At 42.7% G+C, this 24,998-nt stretch overlaps 1 protein-coding gene across 8 annotated transcripts in view; it reads left to right on the top strand.

Moving 5' to 3' along the window:
* PRKAG2 (protein kinase AMP-activated non-catalytic subunit gamma 2) overlaps positions 1 to 24,998 on the top strand; it is a 215,363-nt gene that overhangs the window by 152,752 nt on the left and 37,613 nt on the right. For 5 of the 8 annotated variants that reach the window (XM_038128909.1, XM_038128911.1, XM_038128910.1 and 2 more), the window contains one exon: positions 15,388 to 15,469. In XM_038128909.1, the coding sequence (XP_037984837.1) occupies positions 15,388 to 15,469 (82 nt within the window). Of the gene's footprint in view, positions 1 to 7,022; positions 7,057 to 14,987; positions 15,222 to 15,387; positions 15,470 to 24,998 lie in introns of those variants that run through there. The other 3 variants (XM_038128915.1, XM_038128914.1, XM_038128916.1) reach the window with 3 other exon arrangements.

The raw sequence follows: 24,998 nt of genomic DNA, 5'->3' as shown, positions 1-24,998 counted from the left end.
CGAACAGATCCCAGGAGCTGCACAATCTATCCTTGTTTAATCCTTTTTCCCTATGGGAGCTGTTGCTATCCATGTGAAAATGTGTTTAAATTTAAAATATTTCTCAATAGTGGGCACATAACTAATTAGTTGCAAACCTAGTAAAGTAATCACTCTGTGATGAACCCTACAACAATTACAAAAATACTGCTGGGAAAATGTTTGGAGCCCACTTGATTTGATTTCAGTCTCCTTTGACTGAAGCATGAGCACGATGGTGCTTCCACTGGATCAAATATAAGTTCACAGGAGAATTATTTAATATGATTGGAAAGTCCATGGTGAGGTTTAGTGGGACATGCAGAATAAATGAACCTGAACTTTACGAAACCAGAAAGTTTCAGCTATGTCACACTACTTTTTAATCACAGCTCCCATTTTATTAATATTCAGTTTCCTCACTTCACTTTCTCCCTATTAGTTGTATCTTTTGTATCCCATTTGGTGTTTTTCTCCCATTTTAGTATTTAAAATATTCAAAAAGCATCTTGCTATCCCTTTTATATTGGTTAATTTGTTGTTTTTTGTTTTTTTTTTTTAAAGCTACTTACTGGTTTTAAAAGAAAAAAATGTTCAACCACAACCTCCCGAAACACTGGTGTCCTCACATATTTGTATTCTGGTTGCAGTGTCCAGATTTGTGCAATCAATCTTACATTGCTGAGAAATTTTCTTTGCATAAAGATGATTTTTTTTCTGCCCTAAGGAAATGTGTGTCAAAAAACTTGAGGCTTTTTCTGCAGCTACAGAAATAATTTAATCAACTATCTGTGGGTTCACTCAGTGGAGAATTTATTCTAATGACATGAAGTCCTACAATTCCTGTTCCTCCTAGTCCTAGATCCAAAGGAGGAAGGTGAGGTGGAAAGGATGAATAGCCAGAATGCTGAGTCCAATCAATTCCCAGCTGCTTTGACAGCTCTCATAAGGCTATAAGTAGCTAAGGCAATTAAAACTAGAGCATCTCTGGGGCTTTTTTAAGATACTCATTGGTACCGAAATCATGACCCCAGCGCCCTGAAGAGAGTTAGTAGCTTAAACCTAAATTACTTTTATCACCCTCAATCCTGCACTGTGCATGGTATAAAAAGGCTAAACCTAAGGATCTGGCCTGGTGTGTCTGTATAAATAGATATCTTTTGGTTAAGTGCCATGTCTGTATAAATAGATATCTTTTGGTTAAGTACCATGATGTAAGAGGGTGCTGGCGGGACAGCCTCATTTTACCCATTGAACTGATTTCTCATGGCACAGTTTATCTTGAATTGTAGACTTGTTAATTTAATAAACATCCTGTAATTCTGCTTAAAATATCAGAACTTCTGGTAGGAGTTACCTCCATCAGTGATTAGAAGCCAGATGCCCACTCTGTGATTTAATAGAAAGCTGCAGTTTCATGCAGGGTCACTGACAGTTTCTTCCCAGCTGTATCTGGACAATTTTGGAACAGTAAAATTATTCACCATCAGGGCTGTTTATTCACAAAGCAGTAGGGATTATAGAGCAAAGCTTTCCCATGAGAATGGAGGAGAGATAAACAGCTTTGAACCTGTTTGGTTGCACCTTTCCTGCTTCTGGATTGGACTAGAGGGAAAGTGATGTAAGAATGAGGAAAAAAATTATATGAAAGTGAACTCTTAGAATTCCTAGCCATCTTCACCTCTCTTAACCCAGTTTTGTCTATATTTAATTTTTAGATACACTTTCTTTAATATATTTAATATATTTAATTGTTTGATACACTGTCTTTAATGGCCAACAGAGCTTTAAAGAATGTGAAAGGCTGGTTGATACCAGGAGGAAATTTTCTGTGTAACGCAGTCAAATTCCTTTCTCACTTCCTCACAACATTCCCCAATCCCTTTCTCTGACTGGATGAAATAAACTGGTGAGGTTGGAAGAAATAAAAGGGGACATCCCAAAAAAGGTTCATTCCTTTCTCCCAGCTTTCACATTTTATAGTGTCACTACCTGCTTGTGCAAGAGGAGAGCAATACAGCTCTTTAAAAATGCAGCTGGTTGTTGTGGTTTGGGGTTTTTTTTGGTTTTTTTTTTCCTTTTAAGATTACAATCAAACAAGTTTGGCCATTTGAAAGTCAGCTGCATGGGCTGCTGAGTCAGAGCAGGACTAGATACCATCTTGGCAGCAGCCTGGAAAAATGTTTCCATTGTGCTGGTGAAATGAATGCAAAATATTTATTCTTTGAGCTTGTTCACAACAGCAGCTCAGTTCTCAGCTGGAACCGAGGGTGGGGCCATGTGGAAGACATTTATAGGAAGACAATAATGATTTGTACAGGGCCCAAGGTGTACATAATCTTATTTTATGATTAACAAAGGACAAGGCTCCAACCGTATGGAACTCATAAGCTGAAGTGCAAACCAGTGAAGTAATCAACAGAGAATGGAAGAGAAGAAAGTAATGGAGGCAGAAGGTTAGCAAAAGAAAGGGAGGGAGCAGAACTCGGGAGGGGAGGGATTTCTTCAGGCTTTTTGCATATTTAGGTTACAGTAAAATGCCAGCGCTAAGGTTAATACCTTGGACTTTGGAAATTTTGATCTATCATACTTTTTCACTTATAACTGCACAAATCAGGTCATCTGTGGTAGGTGGAGAATCTTCTTCTTTGTACCTCTGAACAGAAAGTTACTAACTGCTATTTTGAGGTATATAAGCACATATGAATCAAGCAGAAAAATAAACATGCTTTTTGCCCTGGGGACCTTATTGTCCAAGAGCCTGATCTAGCAAAACAGGCCAGGCAAATTCTAAGCCTGTAAGAAAGCCTTGGCTTAAGCAGGGTTGTTCCTAAACACTACTTCCAGAAGAGGTTCTAAGTGTAGCCATAACAGAGTTAGCAGTGACAGGAGGCACTGAGGCAAGGTAACCTGAAGGTTACAGCACTGGGTTTGGCTGGGGTTGCTATGTATTTATGTTGCTGAATCTCAGGTGCTGTTTTGTTCTGGCTGATGTCAGTGTGGTGATGGCCTTGATCCAGGAAAACACTTCAATGTGTGGTTGGATTTAAGCACAGTGGTAGCTCTGTTGGAGTCAACAGCACTGGAGCACTTAAAGCTCTGTGCATGTGTCAAGTCACTCTGCTAGATCAGGGTCTTTGTGCCATTTTTATGGTCTATTAAAATATTTTAAAATTACAACAGCAGGTACTGAATATGAGAAAGGAAGCTGAAGGACAGAGGATAAAAAAAGAGTTGAGGAAAATATTAAAGGTTAAAAAAATTTGGAGAGGAGAGGAGAGGAGAGGAGAGGAGAGGAGAGGAGAGGAGAGGAGAGGAGAGGAGAGGAGAGGAGAGGAGAGGAGAGGAGAGGAGAGGAGAGGAGAGGAGAGGAGAGGAGAGGAGAGGAGAGGAGAGGAGAGGAGAGGAGAGGAGAGGAGAGGAGAGGAGCTCTTGGTGACAATGGGAAATTGCTGCTGAGTGAGTGGCAGGGAGAGCAGCAGCTGGAATATTGCTCTCTGCCTGCTGCTGTGTGTCTGGCATTTCTTTGGGTGTCAGGGTTGTATTTACTTGGAAACATTCATGGTGTGTCCTACCTCAGGATGGAGGTACATGGGAACAGCTATTGATGCAGCCATGGTTTATGAGAGAAGACACCTGACCCCTGTCCCACCCCTTTCCCTTGAGCCTGCCAGAAACAAGTGCACAAAAGCAAATCCCAGCAGACATCCTGCACACAGAAACAGGACACTGCCAAAGCTGGTCTCTTAGCTGGATTCACTGTGAGGAATACAGAATCACAGAATCATTCAGGCTGGGGAAGACCTCTAAGATCATTGAGTTCAATCTTTCACTGATCACTGAGTGCCACAGCCAGTCAGTTCTTGAACGCCTCCATGGATGGTGACTCTGCCACCTCCTTGGGCCTCCATTCCAATGTTTAACAACCATTATCATGAAGAAATTCCTCCTGATGTCTAAACTGAACCTCCCCTCATGCACCTTGAGGCTGTGGCCTCTTGTCCTGTCACTGTTGCCTGGGAGCAGAGCCTGACCCCAGCTGGCTGCACCCTCCTGGCAGGAGCTATAGAGAGTGAGAAGGTCTCCCCTGGAGCCTCCTTGTCTCCAGGCTAAACACCCCCAGCTCCCTCAGCTGCTGCTAGCAGAATTCACTCCCCAGACCTTTCTCCAGCTCTGTTGCCCTTCTCTGGACATGCTCCAGCCCCTCAATGTCTTTCTGGTTGTGAGGGGTTCAGAATTGAAGACGGCACATGAGGTGCGACCTCACCCGTGCTGACTACAGGGGGACAATCATTTCTCTCATTGCTGGCACACAGTTCTTGATAGAAAATCGTTGTCACAGAAGGTGCACAACTCTCTTTCCTGGAGTGTGCCATGAGGGCATGGCTATGGTACAATATGAACCGGTCATTATGCAGTTGCTTCCATCATCAAAGATTTTATGGGTACAGAGGTTACACTATGAAGATATAGATGGATTTTTTTCTCATGCCCTCGAGGATTTGGCTGTTGCTATTTCAGGGAAAAAAATAATGGAATTCAATGAATGTTTGAGTTGAAGAGTCATTAAGTAAAGCAAGATTTTGAAGAGGAGAAAAATAGTGCCAGTAGCTGTCAGAGAGGCCTGGCTGCAACCATCTGCCCCATCAGAGACCACTTGTGCAGCCCTAAGTCACTTGGTCTCTCAGTGCCTCAGTTTCCCATTTATAAAAAATGGGGCTACACTGCTCTAAGTCAGAAATGTTGTAGTGATAAATACATTAAAAAAAGTTCTACATAACTCAGATATTGTTTGAACAGGAGCTGCAAGTGGCTTAAGATAAGCTAACCATAGATAGAATCTGTGGTGTTTAAAGTTTGTAGCAACAGGCTTTCATGCTGCAGGCTGTACTGTGGCCAGGAAGCTCTCATGTTTTCAGAGCACATCAAGATTTACACAAAAGATCACTGTGAAGTCGGCTGCTCTTCTGAGCTCCAGGGAGGCATGTCAAGAAATAATTTCAGCTCTTCTCAGACATTTCACTACAGGCTCAATCTGCATCTCAGGTTAGGTGCAGTGAACCCAGCATTTGCTATTTCCACACTGAAAGCACCCAGTGCCCATGAATGAACCTTTGTATCTGCATCTCCAGCAGCTCTGCAGAGTCATGAGTGTGGGGGATGGCTTGCTGGAGGTGTATCCCTGGTGCTTAGTGTGGAACTAATTTCTTTTTTTTTTTCAATTCCACTTCCTGGAATACAGGGAAAAGCCTTAGCACTATTTGCATGTCCCTTTATGATCTTGTTTGTAGCCATGAAACATTGAGCTCGTGTGCCTGACGGGCTTCTTGCTCAGCACAGCCCTTGTTTCTGTCCTTCCAGAGGGTGTCAAACCACAGAAGCAGCACTGGGCACAGCCTGGTTTCAGTGTACCTGGAATGAGGGAAGGATGCAGTTAAGAGGCTGTGAAAAGGGGAAACAAGCATGGCAGAAGGAAGGCATCCATTGCATGTTGCTGTCATTGCAGATTTCTTTTGTGCATAACAATAAAAATAAAATTTAAAAAAAAAAGAAGCAGCACACAAAAACAAGGCCTGGAGTGCTCAGCAGTACATCTGGAATGAATTCAGGAAGAGGGTTAGGCTCCTCAAGCTATGCATATTCAGTGCCATCTGAAAAACAGCTTTTAGTCAAAAATTAATTTCCTTGGAGATTACAGGTCAACCGTATCTGGGTGTTGAAGGTGGTTTATTAATATATTGGTTTGTTTGTGCATAATAGCAGCTACTGTGAGATAACAGCCTCACAAGCCTGAGTGGGGCCCCTGGTAGCACTCATGCCTCGAGTCTGTCACCTCTGGGGTGGGCTTGAAATCTAATGCAAACACACAAGCCCCAGGCGCTACAAGGAAGTTCTCCTCAGTGTTCAAAGTCCTCCTAGAGCTGCAGTGAAAAAAGACATCGTTATCTTTGCCTTCCCCTTGGAGAGAGCTCCCAAAAGCTCCTTCTGGAGCCCTCCTGGGATCCTCAGTGTGATGAGCACAGCAGAAAGTGGCCACCACAGCAGCTGCTCCTTTTCTGTTTAGCTGCAGTTCCTGCACCTTGTGGCACAGCAGCTCGTGCCACACAGGAGGTGTTTGTCCAGCCCAGGTCTATGCCAATTTCTTGAAGTTTTATTGAGGTTGTGGGTGACTCAGCTCTGAGCTGAACGTTGTCTGAGTTTCTCAGAAAGCCACCTTTGTAACTCTGCCCTACATCTGATGCCCTGGTTCGACAGATCTGATTCCAGCCTTCCAGAACTGCTGATGGTCGTGAGAATGACGGGCTGGGAGAGCTGGGCTGCTCAGGATGGACAGCAGAGAGCTTCAGGGAGACCTTAGAGCACCATCAAGTGCCTTAAGGGGCTACAAGAAAGCTGCAGAGAGACTCTTCACAATGGCATGTAGTGATTGCATGGGGGGAGAAGGTCTTGAGCTGAAGGATGGAAGGTTTAGAATAGATTTTAAGAAGAATTTTTTTACTGTAAGGGTGGTGAGGCACTGGGCTTGAAGGTGTGGGCTCCCCATCTCTAGAAGTGTTCAAGGCCAGGTTGGATGGGGCTCTGAGCCAACCTGGTCTAGTGGAAAGTGTCTCTGACCAGGGCAGGGGGTTGGAATAAAATCATCTTTAAGGTCCCTTCTGACCCAAACCATTCTGTGATTCTAAAATTACATTTTGATGATAGACTACAATTAGGTTACTAGAATTTTGTGATGTTTACTTGTGAGCTTTAAGTGTAGTATCAACAAATATCAGGCTTTTTTAAGGGAAACATGTTTCATTTTAAGTTTAAAAAATACCACTGAAAGCTGGTGTAATAAGTGTTCAGTGAAGTCACTACTCATGACTGAGCTTTGAAATATAACACTGAGATGAAGAAAGCAAAATGGTAGATAGTAAATGTGTTTATTTAAATCAGATTTGGCTCTGAGCATTTTTTTTTTCATTTGTTATTCTCAGTGGCCTCGGTTCTGCAGATTACTCATCAGTACTCTGGCCTCAATCCAGCTAAAGTACTTAAGTAAGTGCATAACTTTAACTAACATGAATAATCCTGTATTCAATGCCAGCAAATGAAGACACACATCCATGTGGGCTCACTTTCTTCTTTCCCATTCACTTTAAATTAGTGAATGTTTACCTGTGTTCTACCATTAGTAGTATCTTAATGTTCTGTTTGCTTTTTTTTTTTTTAATGTACATTTTTCACAGGAAAATATCTACTATAATCATGCTTAGTACCTGATTGCTGCAGCTCTCTCCAGCAATAATTCCCTCTTGCTCTTAACTGAGCCCCTGAGTGTGATGAGAGGCTGGTCCTATTTCAAAGAACCTAAGGAGCACTCCAGCATATGTGTAAAAACAGCTGAAGTACATCTTTTTGATCATATACAATAACAAATATTTAAGACAAGAACACTTAAAAACTCTGGAAGAGATTAAAACTAAGTGGCATCCCTGTGTTTGCAGTCAGGTAGAACACTTGTGACATCTGTATTCCTAACAAACTCAGGTTAGCTCCTCACAGGCGCTTGACTTCTTTGAAAGTTGTTCAAAAGGACAGAACTTGAATTGTGTGGCTGTTTGATTAATAACGTGTCACACTGATAATTGTGATCTGGACTCCACCTATACTCAACATGAGTAATCTGAGGAAGGAATGTTGGCCACAAGGGCTTGTCTAGAGAATGCCTCTGATATTCCTGACTCTAAACTCCACCTTATCTGAGTAGCAGGGTGATACAGGATCAGACACAGCTACAGATTAGAGGTTATGTAAACAAATCCTGCCTCTTTTCTACTCCTGCCTTGATTTCTCTCTAGGAGTTTCGCTTGGGATCTAGTCTATTCCTTCATATCTGGCTTTCTTTGAAGTTTATTTTTCAGAAGTGCTTAACTCTTCTCTCACTGGGACCATTTTTCTTTGCCTTAAACTGAGGGGCTGGAGGACACCGTGTGCAGCACAGGTTCTTTGTTTCTGGTGTTAGATCAAAGGAAGTTCTGTGAATTTATTCTGTTTCGCATTTAAGTCAGGAACAAAACTCACTGGGATTAAACTTCAAGTTCATTTCCATACAGAAATATTTAGGAAGGGCTCACCACTAAAAATGTGAAATCTCCCTGCACGTTTGTTTCATGTATCTCCAGGGCAAGCAGATTCCAATACTCAGTATTGCAGTGAGGATTTAGTAGAAATTAAGATTGTCCATTTTGTCATCTCTCCTAGTGCAGCATTCACTCAGTTTTTCTGGGGTTTTTTTGTTTTTTGTGGTTGGTTGGTTGGTTTAGGTTTTGGTTTTTGTTTTGTTTTGGGGTGGTTTTTTGGTTTTGTTTTTTTTTTTTTGGTTGGTTGGTGTTTGGTTTGCTTTGCTTTTTTAATTGTAATTTTTGATATTTATATAGGATTTGGCTAAAATTTATTGTTGTTACATTTATGTTACCCATTTGACCTACTAAAGATCCCAACTGCTTATCACTAATAATTAACTCTGTGAAGTAATTAATATCATAGCTGTTATGTGGAAGGAATCTGTAGCAGGAGGCTGGTTACCAGTTATAAAATGTAAAAGCAATATCCAGTTGTTCTGTATTTCATGCCACAAGACTCTGCTCAAGACCACTGGGAGAGTCATATTCTGATAAAATTGGGATGAAGTACAAAAATCCTTTCATGGTAGAGTTCTTATGCTGGCAAACTCTGTCTGAGATGTTTTGAAATGAAATCATTAGAGTTTCTTCAGCCTCATGCACATACTGGAAGTACATTTAGAGTAGATACCCCCTCACTTTCATACCTGCTGTGGGACAGTTGTGTCCCTAATTCATCAGATTAGGGACAGAGCATCCAGCTGAACCCAGTAAGGACTCAGGGGGGAACATTGTCAGTGCCAGGCTTTTTTATGGGGCTTGGTTATTCTGTTCTAAACAAATTGTAGAATCTGAGCTGCCACCACCTTCATTTACACATGCTAGGCACAGATGTGATTATAGCATTTGATATTTCAAAAGTATTTTAAGACTAAAGCAATTTTTATCACATTCCTTCTGGAAATGGGAAAAAAAAACTCCAATCCAGTATTTTGGATGAGGCATCCCCTTCCTTACTGGTTTGTTTGGTGCTTGGAGCAGAGTTTCCTTAGAAGAAATGGTAGAAATTACAGTTCCTGCCCAGCTGCTCTGGTCACCCTGAGGTTTTTGAGGTTCTTGAGGTGAGACCAGAACTGTGTCCTCAAACACCTGACAGACTCAGGGACTGCCACCCTGCCAGCCTTTGCAGCACACAGGTGGCACTTTCAGCTACAGGAGGGATCCAAGCTGGGATCCTGACCTCAGCCTCAGTGATTCCAGTGTTCTCAGCTATCCTAAACCCACCATATCAGTTACCAGACTCTAGCAAAAAACAAGTAGCAGTTTAATTTACAGTTTAACCAGCAGATGAAACCTTTTTTTTTTTTTTTTTCCTGGTAACTTGTCCTTTTCCACTTTAGAAACCAGGCTAAATTAAACCAAAAATAAGCAGGAAGTGTTCTAAATTAATTTTATACAGATTGCAAGAGAATAAACATATTTATGGCATATATTTGGGAAAAATTGTAAGTTGTTCTTTGACAGCTCATCAGGAGAAGAGTTGTTAACTCCTTCAGTTGTGTAGAACTGTAATTGTAGTAGGGAGCAGTAGCAAATGGTGGGAAAATTACCATTCCTAGTTTACTCTTGCATTCAAAATGGCTTTGCCTTGATTTGCATTTAGATGGGAATTCCTTGTGTTGCTCTTCAATCCATTAGTTTTTATAAGGTAAGTGGCCTTTTTTTTTTTTTTCTGAAGTGCTGGGAAGGGCATTCAGTTTTACTGCTGAGCTGTGCAGGTGGCACCCCAGCATATTCATATTAAAGCCATCAGCAAAGAGAAAGGCAGCCTTGAATTTACCCGGAAATGCCTGTTTTTAAATTAAGCACAGGTAATATTTTTGTTGCAATGCCTGAGTAAGTCTGTTCCCCACAGACTTGTGATTTGCAGCAGGATTTCTTTCTTTAGGTTGTTCTTTCTATTCCTACCCAGTCACCAAAGACTAATATGTAATCTTTATCATTACTCGGACAATATTTGTTTTATAATATTTCTATTTCAGAATTAAGGCTACTTGTTTGAAGGGAGGAGGAAAAGAAAATTTATATTTGCATAGATGGTTTGTAAACTGGGTTATGTTATGTACAAAACAGAATTCTCACTGAATTACCATACTAAGTATAAATATATTTTTCTATAATAAACCAAGTCTGGAAGAAACATTAAAAATTCATTTTCCCCTATCAGACAATCAACTATATGGAAATAATAATGAACAAATGGATTTTTTTTAATCCATTGCTAAAAACTTCCTGTGATGGAGATTTTAGAGTTTTTTTTCAGCAAAACATGCTGGTGCTTCACTTCTGGTTACACTCAGAAACTTCTCCCAAAGTCCAACCTGAGAATTCTTTAAAGGCTAAATAGATAACTTCTCCTCCCATAACCAGTGGACCCAGAAGATAGTTAATCACTTTTCTTCTTGCAAAAGCACACCATGTTTGGAGACTCTTGAGGTATTTTCCTTCAGTCTTCTTTTTCTGGTGTTGTGGTTTTTTGGGGTTTTTTTTGGGGGGTGGGTTGTTTGTTTCTTTGGGGTTTGGGTTTTTTTTTTATTATAGTTTGGTTTATTTGGAGGGGGGGGTGTTGTTTTTGTAGGTTTTTTTGTTTGGGTTTTTTTTCCCTTTGTAGATGAAGAAACTGGGAAGTTTTCAAGTTCTTTACAGGTCATGTTTTCTGGATGTGTAGATCATTGCTGTTCCTTTTTTTTTTTTAGACTCTTTTAGTTCATTCTTGAGTTTAATCCCTAAAACTGAATGCAATATCCCAGCTGGCATCTAACCAGGGAATGTGTAGCACAGATGCTCCATGTCTTACCTATAACACGTTTGTAAATAGTGTGATTTTTTTTTAAATTTCCCAGAAACTGACATTGTAGTCTCACATTTAGCTTCACTCCCAGGTCTTTTTCTTTTGCTTGCATGACTGCTGGAAGTCCATCCTTTCCCATTTTATTTTTGCATTTGATTATTGTATAGCACACTCTACTTACCCGTATCAAAGTGCATCCTGTTTTTCAAAGCACTGCAGCAATTCTCAAGATTATTTTAAGTTCTGGGGCTGTCCCTAAAAGAGCAGCTTCTTTTACCATTGAGTCACTTTGAGTCATTTGAAAATGTGGTCAGGTTGTTCATTATTTCTTCCTTGAGTCATCAGTGGAAACACTGATTGATGTTAGACAGAACACAGACCTCTGTGGAACCCTCTCTTAAACCCTTCCAGTTAGATAAAGAAATCTTAGTGCCTTCCTTGAGAATATTCTTGTGATCTTTAGCAGTTGTTTCACCCAGACAATCTGGGGGAATCATTAGGGAGGCTGAGAGTGCTTTGGCTTTGGTTGCTCACCTTGACTGTGGCTGATGATCCTTTCCTCTATCTGCCTAAAATGTCTCTTACACATCTCAGAATCAAACTTACATCAAAGAGTGTAAGGCAAGATGGCAGAAAACTATATAAAAAATGATCTTGTGCTGATGATAATTGTTGTTCACGTCCCTGAACCATCCCTATGACTTAAATGCTTTGCATGTGCTTATGAAAAGATGGGATTCCTTCAGCAGGACACAGGACTGAAAGGACTCCTAGATTATCAGAGAAAAAAGAAAGGTAGCTTATCAGATAAGCTTTAATGTATTCGTTCCAAGTGCATCTATAATTTACAGGACTGATTTTACTTCCACTGAGCATTAGTCATTCCTCCCTCCCTTTACCCTAGGAAGCTGAAGAAAACAGCCAGAGACAAAGTAAGCAGTTACGTATTAAAATTTACATTCCAGCCTTCCCAGAAATCCTAAAATCTCTCTTGTTCACATCTATCTTTTGTGACTTATGCTGTTGCATCAACCATGAATTTTTACTTTGTGTCTACTAAGATTGATGCCACTGCTGTATTAAGCTCATGTTGTAGGTCCATGGTTTTTGGCATAAATAAAGTTCCTGTAAAAAAAATGTGGCAGTTTGGGGTTTGTGCATATTTCTCTTCCAAACTTTTCTCTCTAGCATTTATGTCACCCGGCAAAATTTAGGGTACAAGTGTGTAGTGTTCTGTCACAGTGGTGTCTCAAACAGTTAAACTGGGTTACCTGACACACTCTGAGAGCAAACTTTCGAAGCATAATTTGGATAAATCCCTTGGTTATAGTTCAGGGAAACCTTCTGTGGCAAATAAACAAATAGTCACAAAAAAGAGGTAGGAAACGTTACAAGATTTAATATCACCCCATTGGAAATGACAGCTCCTTTTCAAGAAATATTTTTTCTTTTATCTTTAGCCAGTAATCCTGCTGTAAAATGACAGAAGGAGTTTGTAGAGACACAATACTGTTAAAAATATATTTTAATTTGTCTAATCCTGTCCACAATGAACAGGATGGTGTTTTGACCATGATTTAGGCAGAGTTAAGAGTGGGTTGTTCCCAGAAGGTGTGGTCCCACTGTCACTCCTGCCCTGAACAATTCGTGTGCCAGTGCTGATACAACTGAACAGTGAGTTGGATCAGGAGCTCATCTGGATAAAGCCCAATCTTTTCTTTTAGTCCCTTTGGTTTTCAGCTGCATCAGTTTCCTGTTCTGACTCACTGTGTTGCCCACAAGCCAAAAGGAGCCAGAATGCAGAGCGAGGAGCAAAAGGAACGCCATGATCAGCAGCTCGTTCCAAAATTGGTTTAAACAAATCCTGAGACTGCAGGCACACTGAAGGATGGGGTTTCAGCCTTTAGTTCTCCATTTCTTTTGGGTTTCTTTTTTGAGCAGTGTGGATGGCACATGTTTCCATTACAAATCTCTGTTGTAGATTAAATTACTGCCTTTTTATTATCCTGAGTTTCTCATAGTACTCTTGGTCTGGATGTAGGTTCTGCCACTGTAAAACCCTGATCTTGCAGTGAGCTCTGGGGCTCGTAGCATGAAATAAGCTTAACTGACTTCTTATAAACATCTCATGTTCTGTTGCAGTGAAATTCAATGCACACCTTTCAAGTCTCAGTGTCACTTCCAGCTACGAAAACCTCAGAGTTGTATTTCCTCATGGCTGGTGCTTACTAGATAATTATGGGGAGGAAATTAAAATAAAAAGAAACAAAATCATGGCAATTATTTCCAATCAGGTATGTCAACTTCTTCTCTGCCTTTGATTCGGAAAAGATGTTAAAAACTCTTATCAGTATCAAGGTACACGATAAGGAAGATAAATAATTTAGAGCTTTTAAAGCTAGCTCCCTGAAGGAATTAAAAGCTTCAAAAACGTTTTGATTAGTACAAATTAACATGAACTGCTTTGGTATCTTGCGTGACTGGTCAGTTAGAACATTTACTGGAATCCTAGAAGCACCTTAAAAATACACCTATGAATGAAATATTTTAGAGTTTTCTTTTCAAAGGATCTTTACAGTAAAGAAGAACTGGCTATTGTTCACTTCCTCCTATATCCTTAAAAGTGTCCTTAGAAAGAGGTAGCTTGGGAAAAGAAAAAAGCTGTCACCAGCAGTTTGTTTCCTTGCTTAAAGCTTCACTGCGCCTGAGAAATTACAAGACAGCTTTCTGTTTTCCCATAAATTTTGGCTCTCTCCCCCATCGTAGTTTTATTCTCATTATCTTTCATCTTTGCCTACGTTTTATGCACATTACTGTGCTATGCTGGGTCCAACCAACCTTCCCTCCTTGAAGGGCTTGCTGAACTTTTGAAGCCCGAGCTTCCCCTTGGGACCAGTAGGTTTAAAATGTTCCTTGGTGACTCCTGTGACTCTTTCGGAGCTCCATCCGTGTGTGTGCGCTGCCATTGCCAAAGGAATAATCCGTTTATCCCCTTCCACAGCATCCCTGTCTGAACCGCTCCTGCTGAGCTTCCTAAGCAGCCAGCGGGGACCTGCGCATTTCAGCTAAGGAAGCCCGGCAAAAAAAGCTTTACCACACCTCACTGTCAAAATAAATGTAAATGACCAATCTATTTCGGATATTTCCTCATTTCCCTCGCTCCTGCTGTAGCCTGGCACGGGGGTTCCGATGCAGTAAATCCCATCCCCCGTAAACTGAAGGGTCCCGCTGCGAATCCCGTCCTTCCGCCGCTGCTCCGGGAGGGCAGAGCCGCGCCGCTCCCCCGGCACACGCCGACATTCGGGCTGATCTTGAATTGTAACTTAATCTGGAATTGTTTGACATGGAAACCGGCGCGCCCGTGCCCACAGGGGTACCCCGGGATGGAGCGGGTACCCCGGCATAGAGGGCACCTCGGGACAGAGCGAATGTCCCGATATCGGGAACGGCCCGGGATAGAGGGTACCGCGGCATGGCGGGTACCCCGGGATAGAGAGGGAATCCCGACATAGAAGCCATCCCGAGATAGAGCGGGTATCCCGACAGAGGACACCGCGGGATAGAGAGGCTATCCCGGGACAGAGAGCACCGCGGGATGGCGGCACCCAGGATAGAGCGGGTATCCCGGGATAAAGAGCACCCCGGGGCCGGGATAGCGGCTCGGCGCACTGCGGGAGCTCCCGTCACACACCGGGGAAACCCCTCGACACCCTTACCCCCCCCGGGGCGCAGTGGAACCGTCCGCTTCCCCGCCGCTGCCTCGCAGGTGAACGCGCGGGAGCGTACCAAGCCCCGCTGGCAGGGGGAGCGAAGGGTTTCCCCCGGTCCACCTTCAGTCGCATCGCTCTAGTCCAGGGCAGCCCGGAGAACAACCGAGGCTGCGGAACGGGCTGCGAGAGGCGGCTGCCCCAGCAGAGCTCTCAGCGCACTAACCTCCCCCTCCTCCTCCTCCCTTTTCCGCGCGGAAGTGGTAGCTCCCTCCCCCTCCCGCCGCTGACCAACGGGCTCGACTGCAGCAAAACGGAACGTACCAACCGCTCCGCCGGGGGGAGGGGGGAGCGGCGAGGCGTGGCGGGAAGCGCCGTCCTGTGAACGGGCGCCCGGGGAGCCGCTCCCGCCGAGCGGGGAAGAGGCGGCGCCCGCAGGAGGCACGGCCGGGGAGCCGGAGCGAGCCCGGGGGGAGCCCGGCGGTTCACGGGCTGGGGGAGGGCGAGCCCCGGTTCCTCCTCCCGGTTCCTCCCCCCGCGGTGTGTGCGAGCGGCAGCGTGTGCGGAGGCCGAGGGGCAGCCGCCGCCGTCCCGCCTTCCCGCCTCTCCGCCCGCTCCGTGCCGCCACTCCCGACCCGATGCCGCCGCGGGGCCGGTGAGTCCGCGCCTGGATGCTCATCTCCTTCTCCTCTCTTCCCTCCCGCAGGCGGCGGCAGCGGCTCCGGCTCCCTTGCAGCTCCCGGCCGCCTCCGAAGGGATGCTGGAGAAACTAGAGCTCGAAGATGAAGGTAAAAAATCCCCGGCGGCAGCGGGGGCCGGGGGCGGGCCGGGGACACCCACGCGGCCGGCGGGGTCCGGGCGGGAGCGGGAGCGGGAGATCCCCGGCGGGGAGCGGGGGATGCGCCGTGCCCGGGCCGTGTCCTTGCGGGGCGGGTCGCAGCCTCGCCGGCCGCGGAGCCAGCCCGATGCCAGCCCGATGCCGCTGCGGAGCTTTTGTCCCGGTGCCGATCCCGCCGCGGCGCCCTTGTGCCGGTGCCGCCGCCGGGCCGTGCCCGATCCGCCGCTGCCGCCGGCCGGGTCCCGCTCCGGGGGAGCGCAGCCTTCATGGCACCCCCTCCTCCTCCTCCCCGTAAAAATCCCGTTCTCCTCGCATACGTCTGCGATACCAAATATAGACTTTGAGAGCAGGGATGGAAAGCTCTTTCAACTAATGCTTCCACTCCTTATGGCAGCACATACATCTGCTCAGAGCGGCAGCTGTACGCTGAATTCTCCTTATGTGGCTGCGCTCTGTGGTTGTTCTTCGCTGCGCTCTGAAGGGCTGCGCTTCTGACTGGGTGCGCTCTGCTTTCACAGGGCAACTCCTGGCAAGTTTTTTCCCTCTCGCAGGCGCTAAACCGTGCTGTGGGAAAGCATGGATGGTTTTTTTGTTTTTTTTTCCTCCAACTTGCACCAAGCAGCCGCTTCACCTCTGAAAGATCCGTGCTGAGTATCTCGAGCTTTCATTTTCAGAAAGGATTAGCTTAGTGGATGCAAATGTGGACGCATGGCTTAATCTCTCTGCTCAGCATTTGTGAAGTGGCTAAGACTTCATGGGATGTGTTTTTCTGTAGTTGGTAACTCCTATTGTAAAATGTAGGACAAATATTTCAGGAAAACTTTGAAAATAGCAGGCTGAGTCATTCTGGGAGACGATATATCTAAGCTGGTATGCTAATAAGGCAGCTTCTTGGTTACTAGCATGCTGCCTGCAGTTGTGGGACTGGTCTGGAAAAGTAACACCTTTTATTTTAATCTTTCTGTGTGTGAGAAAAGGAAGCTCTTAACAATTGCATTCTTTGAGCTGCCTTTTTTTTTTTTTTTTTTTTTTTGGAGTCCAGACAGAGTTTGAATTGCAATGAAATGCTTTTGTGCCTTTGTGCATCTTGAACATGCTTAAGTATGAATATTTGGTGCAGGGGATCTGTTGCTAACTTGTAGGGGTTTTTTTTCCCCTCACACTGTTTAACTATTTTTAGTTAGGCATTCATGTTATGCTTATGGAGAGGTAGAAAGTTACCGATTTACCTGTTTATTTTTACATAAAACTTGCTACTGTGAGAGACAGGTTCCTAAAACCTGCTGAATCATTAATAGTTAAGCCATCTAAAATCTATTTTAAATATATTACAAATTCAGGTATATGGAAAGGATTTCTAGGTTAAAAAATCTGAAACTACAAACCTTCAACTTTGAAACACCTTTGCAGTTTTAAAAGTGTGATGTGGAGTTATGTGGAGACACTTGACAAGGGTGAAGATCTATCTTCTAAAACCCTGCAAAGAAATAATTAGAATTCTTTAGAACATTTAGTAGTTTAAAATATTTTTAATGTTTTTCAAGCTTCTGTTTTGCTTTGTCTCCTAATTTGTTTGGCTCTAAGGTTCAGGATTTGTGGATGCTCAGGCTGGGAGGGTGAGAGGAGTTCAGAGGCCTGTGGAAAGATCATGGCTAATAGCAAGTTTAAAGTAGGGTGTGGGTTTTGAAAGGAAGCAGTCACCTTATTAGCCTTTCAGACTAAATGAGAACCTGGCTTTAGGCCTAATTTTAAACCAAGCATAAAGGGGTTAGAGTGCTGGGTTCAGAACCTGGGGTGTGAGTAAAAGTGAGCATGTGAGAGTCAGACCAAGAGCTGCTGCCCAGAGTGCTTCTGTGTGAGAGGGCCCAGGGAAGGAGAACCATAGGAAATTGAGACGCAGCTGGAAATGCAGCAGCTTAGTTGCAGTACCTGTTTTATGACCTAAATTTCTGCACTGGTTGCTGTAGTTGTATTTGTGCTAATATTGGGGGTGGGAGAGTAAAAGACATCTGAAGTGTTCACTTTGTTGTTGGGTAGCAGGTGGTGAGTGCTCAGAAACACCTCTGAAGTCTTGATAATGTTTCATTAAGTGGCTGTAGCCAAACTGTAACTGATGATCTTTTGTCAAATTTTAAGTTTCTCTGTTGAGGCTTAAAATTGTGGGTTGAATGAGAAATTTGAGACTTGTTTTAGAGCTGCTTTCCTGACTGCCTGTACTTTGGAGTACTTGCTCTTGTGAGCTTTCCAGTTCTGTATCCATCAACAGTTGCTAACTATCTTGTGTATCAAATTATGCAGCAGTTCTGTTGAAACAGGGAGCTTCATAAAAAGAGCTGAAAAATGAGGCTCAATGTGTGTGCTGAATGCCATCCAGAATGTGAAGTGGATCTGTTAGTCCCTCTCCTCAAAGGTTACACAAATGAGAATGTGAAAGCACAGAAGGCATTCATTTAATTTGGATTCTAATTAGGAGGGTGAATTGAGAAAAAAATGGTGCTAGAAAGATTTATGATTTATGTGGTACTGTAATGAAATATGCAGAGTCTGGCCTGATGGTGTGACTTCTAAATAAAACAGTGGTGTCAAGTGAAGAGCAATTTTAATTTTCATTATGTAAAAAGAATGTGTATGAGCTATTTTGTACCTAATTAGCATGGACAGTGTTAGATAGGATGCTGTTGTTGCAGAGAGAATTGCTGGCCATGTTTTTAGCCTAAAACATCTTCATATATCTGGCAGAACTCTCTAAGATCAGTGTAACTTCTTACTGGCGGGTCACTGGTTCTGTCTAGGACTGGCTTCATAATGTTGCTTTGGTGATGTGTAAGTCTAAATGTCAGTGAGGTGATGTTAAACAGCACCAGGGCACCAAGCTGAAACAGGCTGTGTGGTCTCAGTGTGTGCACAGAGGAGAAGGACTGCATAGGCCAGGGATATTTATTTTATTTAGGGCTCCCTAAAGGACCTTCTTCCAAGCAGCAGTCAGAGCAGGAAAGGAAAAGCTCCCATGTAAGAAGTCCAGAGTCTCTTTTTAAAACTGGAGAATGCTCAGCTTAAAAATAAACAGAAAATTTTGAGTAATGACCTCATCCTGCTCAGTATTTCTTTGGATGGGAATGACCTACCTACATTTCCTCAAAAAGTGTGAGAGCTACCTGTTGACGGGTGTGCAGTTTTTCATTGTAGCCTGAAATACAGTGCTGAGAGGCCTCTAATGAATATAATAAATGATCAAAAACTGGTTGTCTTCATACACATTATGGATTCTCTTTTTCAGCTCCAGTGTATGTGTAATAATGTTTCTGTAGTAAGATTATTTCTACTTCTGATCAGTGTCAGGAGTGGTTCTGGGTTTTCTTTTATGGATGACATGATGAGCTTGGAAAAGGACATGGAGAAATTATTCTGAAGATCTAATATGAAAAGGGACTTCAGTTAATGATTTACACTTACAAGCTTTATTTTGTTAAGCTGGAATTCCATAAATGGTTGTGTTCCAACACCTACCTGTCCTCTGAGAGGACAAACTGGGTTAGAGTAGCAAATGGATGCCTGTCAGGTGTATTGATTCAGTGGATATAGTTTTAGCATGTTATTTTGGAAACCAGTTTTGTTGCAATGTTGCCTCTCATCCATGTTACTCTCTTCCTTCTGTTCACCTTGAGCAATGAAGTAGTAGCTGCTGAAAGCAGATTTAACTACTTTTCTGTAGCAGATGCTTTCTGCAGACTGAGTTCAGTTAATTGCAGCGTTCTGCTGTGTCTGTGCTCAATTCCTAGTCTGGAAAAAGGGAATTCTGCAGAGTGTGTGCAGCACTTGCAGCATCAGCATCACGGGACCGATGTGCTCCCTCTTGAGCGCTCTCCTTCTCTGGGTTGTTGCACAAAGCAGCTTTTAGACATTGGATAAACAGTTTGCATCAGAGTGGAATCTCTCCTAGTAATGCTCTGGCCTTCATCTCACTCTCTCTGAATCATGCATCTCTTCTGTTACCTGCTCCTTTCTGGCTGTCTCCTGAAATAGACTTCCAGCAGTAATTGCATCTTCACTGCTGTTGTGTCCGGGGTCATTCCCTCCCTGCTCTGCAGGTTTTCTTACTGTGTGTTACTAGAATAGTTTCTTGAGCTCTTCCTGCCTGCCAGCCTCCCGCAGTCAAGCGAATATCTGAATCAAGGTATGAAAACAGATGTCACTCTGGGGCCAAAAATAATTAAAAGAAGCTTGTAATAAAATGGATGTTAATAGGCAGGTTGGGTTTTGTTTCCTTCTTTAGACTGAAGGATCAAGTGCTTGGGTTAGGAGGTGGTAAAGTTAAGCCATTGTTTTGCAACTGTAATTAATTTCTAATAAACATTCATTATGTGATTGTTTAAGCTGATGTTCTCTGGCAAATAGAAACTGTATTTTGCCCACAAGATGTGCTTTGAGATACCAGGGGACGTGGTGGTAGTGATACGGGGATGTTTTGTATTAAATTTTACATAGTTTAGAATCCTGAGTGAACTCAGTAAGCAGTTGTTAAGCAGAGATGATAATTGTTAATAATAGATTTCATACAGTTGTTCCTATGATGTACTTTACAAGTTGTTAAAGAGCAACATATTTGGAGTATTTGGATGTTCAGCTTTATTAGTTTATACAAGAAATCATGATTGAATGCTACACTATCCTAGGCACCCTGGTCCTTTGCCTTCCACTTGGCTGTATAGGAACACCATAGATGATTCTTTTCCCCCAGGAAACTTCCATCCTCATATTTTAAAGATGAAAATGAAGTATGAAGTGATATGTAATTAAAAGTATAAAACTTCATTGAGCAGTGCAAGAGAAGATGTTAAAAGTTTTTTTTGTCCTCAGGGAGGGCTGTTCCTGTGATCCACACACGAGTCTTTATCTTGTGCAAGTATTGCAAGGGGTTCATGTCAGCCCAGTGCCCACTGTGTCCAGACAGTCCTGTTTTCCTACTCCTACACAGGATACAACTGTCTTATTCTTAACATGGCATTTAGCCTTACAGTGAGCAAAGCCCTACTCTGTCTTGACTAGGAAACCCATTTAGCAGCTAAAGTTTGCAGTCTTATTTAGGAAGCAATCATTTTTAAGCTTTACCCATTTGGGAAGTGATGTTTTAGTACAGATACACAGGACATGCTTCAAAACTCTGCTTTGGGTCTAGAGAGAGGCAAGAGCTTCTTGATGAGAAAGCTTTCATAAATTTTAACGTGGTCAAAACATGTATTTTCCCTAACTTGTTTATGGAAACAAGTGGCTGGGACTTCCTAGAAATGCTTACCATGGCAGCAATTCCATGTAATTGCTTTGGCAAAGCTGCAGGGAACTGAGAACAGTTTTACAGGAAGTGTTGGGGCCCATTGTGTCCTGCCCAGCCTTGCACCTGCATGATTTGCAGACATTATCTTCCAAGTGAAAGCCATTCTTGGCCAGCAGAAATATTGGGACAATGAGGTGTTCTCTTACCATTCTCTTGAATGGTATTGCTGCTTCAGGTTGTGCACGTGTGATAGTGTCTGATGGACAAGGACTGGTTTACAGTCACCTTTACCAGCCACTCCTGCTGGTGCTGCCTCTTCTGTGTGCTCCAGAGGGACAACACCAGCTCTTTGAAGAGCTTCCCTGCAGAACGTCCCTTGTCCAGAAGCTGCTTGGTTTGATAGTGGGGCTGGTAAACAACTGCTTGATAGGAGGTCGAAGACTTTGGCCAATACCATCTCAATTTCCTGGTTTAGAGTTACTGAGTTCACAGAGTCTTGTGCTTGAACAGGGATAGACTTGGAAGATGTGACAATGTCAGTGTGGCCTTGTAGGTGACTCCAAAATACTGTTTGTTACTTGTCTGTGAATGCTTTGCTGAGCATTACCAGGATGGAGAAGGGTGACTACAGAGTCCTTCCCGTAAGAAACTTCCTAGGGGGTGGTCTCCAATGTTCTATCCAGCAGACTTCTTTAATGCCCTGCACATTCATAGGCAGGACAGTACAGATGAAACAGGATAACTGTCCTGGTGGTTTGATCCTTTCTGCTGTTAAATTTGGCTGATCAAGTCAGTGCTCTTGGAAAACCTGCCTTGGGGCATGCCTGAGTTCTGCATGGAGGTGACTTGGTTTGAACTGAAGTAATGCCAGTGTGACAAGAATGACAGCAGGATATTTGCATCAGTTGACTCAGAGTAACTGTTGCTAAACAATCTTAAATATTTCTGCTTAATAATCATCTGCAGCAGATGTGGGTGTTCTGTAAGACAGGACTTTTTGTCGAGTGCACTGTGATTTTGATAACTTGAGGGTGCATGATCACAGTGTTTGGAGCCTCACTCGTGACACTGACACCAGTTGTGGTGTTTGTTAGGAGCTTGGTCTTTGGGTAGCAATGACCTATCTGCAGGTACTTTATTGATTTGAATATTTTTAGCTTCCAGAATGTACAACTCTATTAGCATTGCATGGGTTTGGGGAAGTAGTTGAGTCTGAAACATGAAGAAATGCATTTCCAGAGCAAGTACAGGAGCTGATGGCATTGTTTTTGGAGCAGTTCTTGCATCTTGAAACAAAACATTCCTGTCCCTGCTGAGGCTGTGCCTGTTGTGGTGGGCTTTCCTGTAGCTTTTCTATGAGTACAGAAGACTGACAGATGGAAAAATCTGACAATTCAGGGGAAAATCCTTCTGTGGAAGGGTTGCACTAATGGCTGGGACTAACATAAAGCCAAAGCAGTTTAATACAGGCCTAGCTGTGTTAGAGTAAAGTCAAATTTGTCTTTTAGGCATTCAGCTTGGCACCTAGATGGAGCTTTGGAAAGCTTAAATAACCTTGTCCTTCTAAGAGTGGACCACATCTAAAAGGTTTTTGAGTATGTTGTGGATATCTTCAAGGTAGCTTCTGAATACTGTCTGAATACAACTAACTTGGTTTTAGGTTCTTTCCTCCTCTGCTGATATTTTTATGGATTTTACTGTTTCGGTGAACCAGTTGGGTGGTTTTACCAATTTTGACTGTGGCAGAAGTTAATGGCACTCCCATATTTTGTCTAAAAGCAGTTTTCCTATGTTATAGACCACTGGTTCCACTTGTGATGTGATTTTATTTTTGTCTTTTTTAGGGTGCTTTTAAGTAGTGTTGGTATTTTTGGTTGGTTGGGTTTTTTTACTATATTATTGTATTATTTTGCTTTCCTATTTGTATTGTGACAGGGTATTCCATTCTGACACTGGGCATTTTAAGAAATAGAATGAAGAAGGGGTTTTCTTCCTACCAGTCCCTTTCACTGTGGCATTCTTTTCTGCTGCTTATTTTGAATTTCTCCTGATGTGAAGACAGAGAGAAAAAAGGTGTCTGAGCTGCTGGAGAAGGGAGCAAACTGAGATGGGCATTGAAAAAAGCCTTTTATGAGGAAACCATCAGGCTTTTGCTCATTTAACTCAGTAAAAGGAATACCAAGAAGGGATAACCCTGTATGTATGAAAATATCCTAGAAGGGGTGGGAAGGGGGTAAACACTGGGGAGGGAAATGAAGTGAAGAGCGACATTGGCACAAGGATAAATGGATATATAACTGTTCCTGTGACAGTATTCTAACTTCCAGCACAGGTACTATAGGATGGGTTGTAGGATAGATTTAATGCTTTGGCTCAGTTCAGGGTGGAGGGTGATCACTCACAGCAAGGGATTGTGTGGCTGCCTTTGATAGAAGTCTCTGAATACCAGAAAGCAGAAGGTGAATGCTCTACTCTGCACAAGCAGTTGCATGGATCTCTCCTGCCACAGTTTTGCTTGGATTCCCCTAGTATAATTTTGAGTCAGTTCCTGAAAAAAACAGGGCAAAAAGAGCCCCTCAGCCCCTATACAGAGAAGCCCCTCAATGCTTCTCTGTGTAGACAGACATCAGAGGAAGCTCAGCTCAGAGGAAGGTCAGCTTTTATCTGTGGTATAGAGAAAAAAATCAATGATACCTGTAAAATGGGTTCCAGAAAACTGTTTCTGAATACATTGAATGTGTGTTGGATGTCATTTGCTTGAGTTACAGAGCTGTTGGTTCTTTTTCTGTGTAGCTTCAAGCTACACCTGCTGTAGGTAAATCTCCTAAGTGGTATATTGGAACAGAACACTCAATAGCCTATTAAATTGTGCATACAAATCCAAAAATTTTTATAAGAAATGTCAGCAATAGCTGTTTAGAAGGTCTTGGCATGGATAGGGAGGGATGGAGAGGAAATGTGCAAGAGCAAACTAGAGAGAAATGAAAATGTAAATACCTAATTATTAAAAGCTTCAACTTTAGATGTTGTAAGTAATTATTCAGAATTTGAGACCAGCAATTTATTAGACCTCACAAAACTGTTTTTCCAGCAAGCACAGTCCAAAGTCCTTATGGCTGAAGTCTTAAAAAAAGCATTTCTCCCTTAAAGCATTGATCCTTTGGATTTAGTCTTCAGTGGAAGATTGCCTCCAGATTAAATATTTGCCTTGTTCAGTAGGGATATGGCTGCAGCTTGTGAAGATGCTGTGTGTGCTCATTTTGAAAATGCTTGTTGTGTGATTAATGCTTTGGTTAAGCTGCATGTTTAGGTTTGATCTTAAACTAATTCTTAAAAGACTTAAATTCTTATGTATTTATTTCTCTATTTCTTTTCTAAAAGTTTGTGCAAACTGTGTATCTAATAGGACTTGGGCTTGTTTTAAAGATACATCAAAATTCAAATTGTTTACTAATCTTGCAATAGGGATACAGGCTGGTTTATTCTCTCATTAATCAAATACCTTAAGCTTCCCTTGAATCCAACTCTGCACGGAGTGGTTGCTGATATTAATATTCAGAAGTTTAATACCATTTTTAGTTTCTTGCCTTTCGTGTCTCACAATCTCGAAGAGCAGGCCCACATTCCAGACAGGCGACATCTTAATTTAGATCTTTGTTTGGGATGCTTAGGGAAAAATGCTAGTGCCTGTTGTCAAGGGAAAATCTTGAACATGGTTTAGAAAATTCTTCAGGTCAGCTTATTCTTTGTTGTGGTGAAAGTCCTAGCAGCGTTAAGGTTGCAGGCTGAAGTTGCTACCTTTATTCACAAAACCACAGTGACGCTTTCCTCAAAGTACAGACCTTTGACCAACAGTTGATTTAAGAGATACAGAGCTGTTTCAAAAGTATTTTTCAAAAGGATTCAGTTGGGCTTATGGTACTGTTTACCAGTTAGGTCCTAAACGAGGCAGCTCTTGCTTGTACACAAATAAGTTTCTCTGCCTGCCTGGACAAGGAACTTCAGAGTTACTATGATTAGCTCAGGAATGTGGAGTTTCTTAAGCTGCCCATCACTTTTTTTTTTTTTGTCTGTCTCAAATCTCACAATAATAATTTGCTTATCCACTTTGCCAGTGGAGAGCTACAGTAAAACAGAATTGTTAACTTCTCAGCCCAGTTACCAGGACTTGCTAACACCAATAATGAGGAACAAAATTCAGGGCAGG

This window comes from Motacilla alba, chromosome 2 (genome assembly GCF_015832195.1).
Source record: "Motacilla alba alba isolate MOTALB_02 chromosome 2, Motacilla_alba_V1.0_pri, whole genome shotgun sequence".
NCBI lineage: Eukaryota > Metazoa > Chordata > Aves > Passeriformes > Motacillidae > Motacilla > Motacilla alba.
Note: the sequence above shows the minus strand (reverse complement) of the source record. Positions and strands in the feature narration are given on the sequence as shown.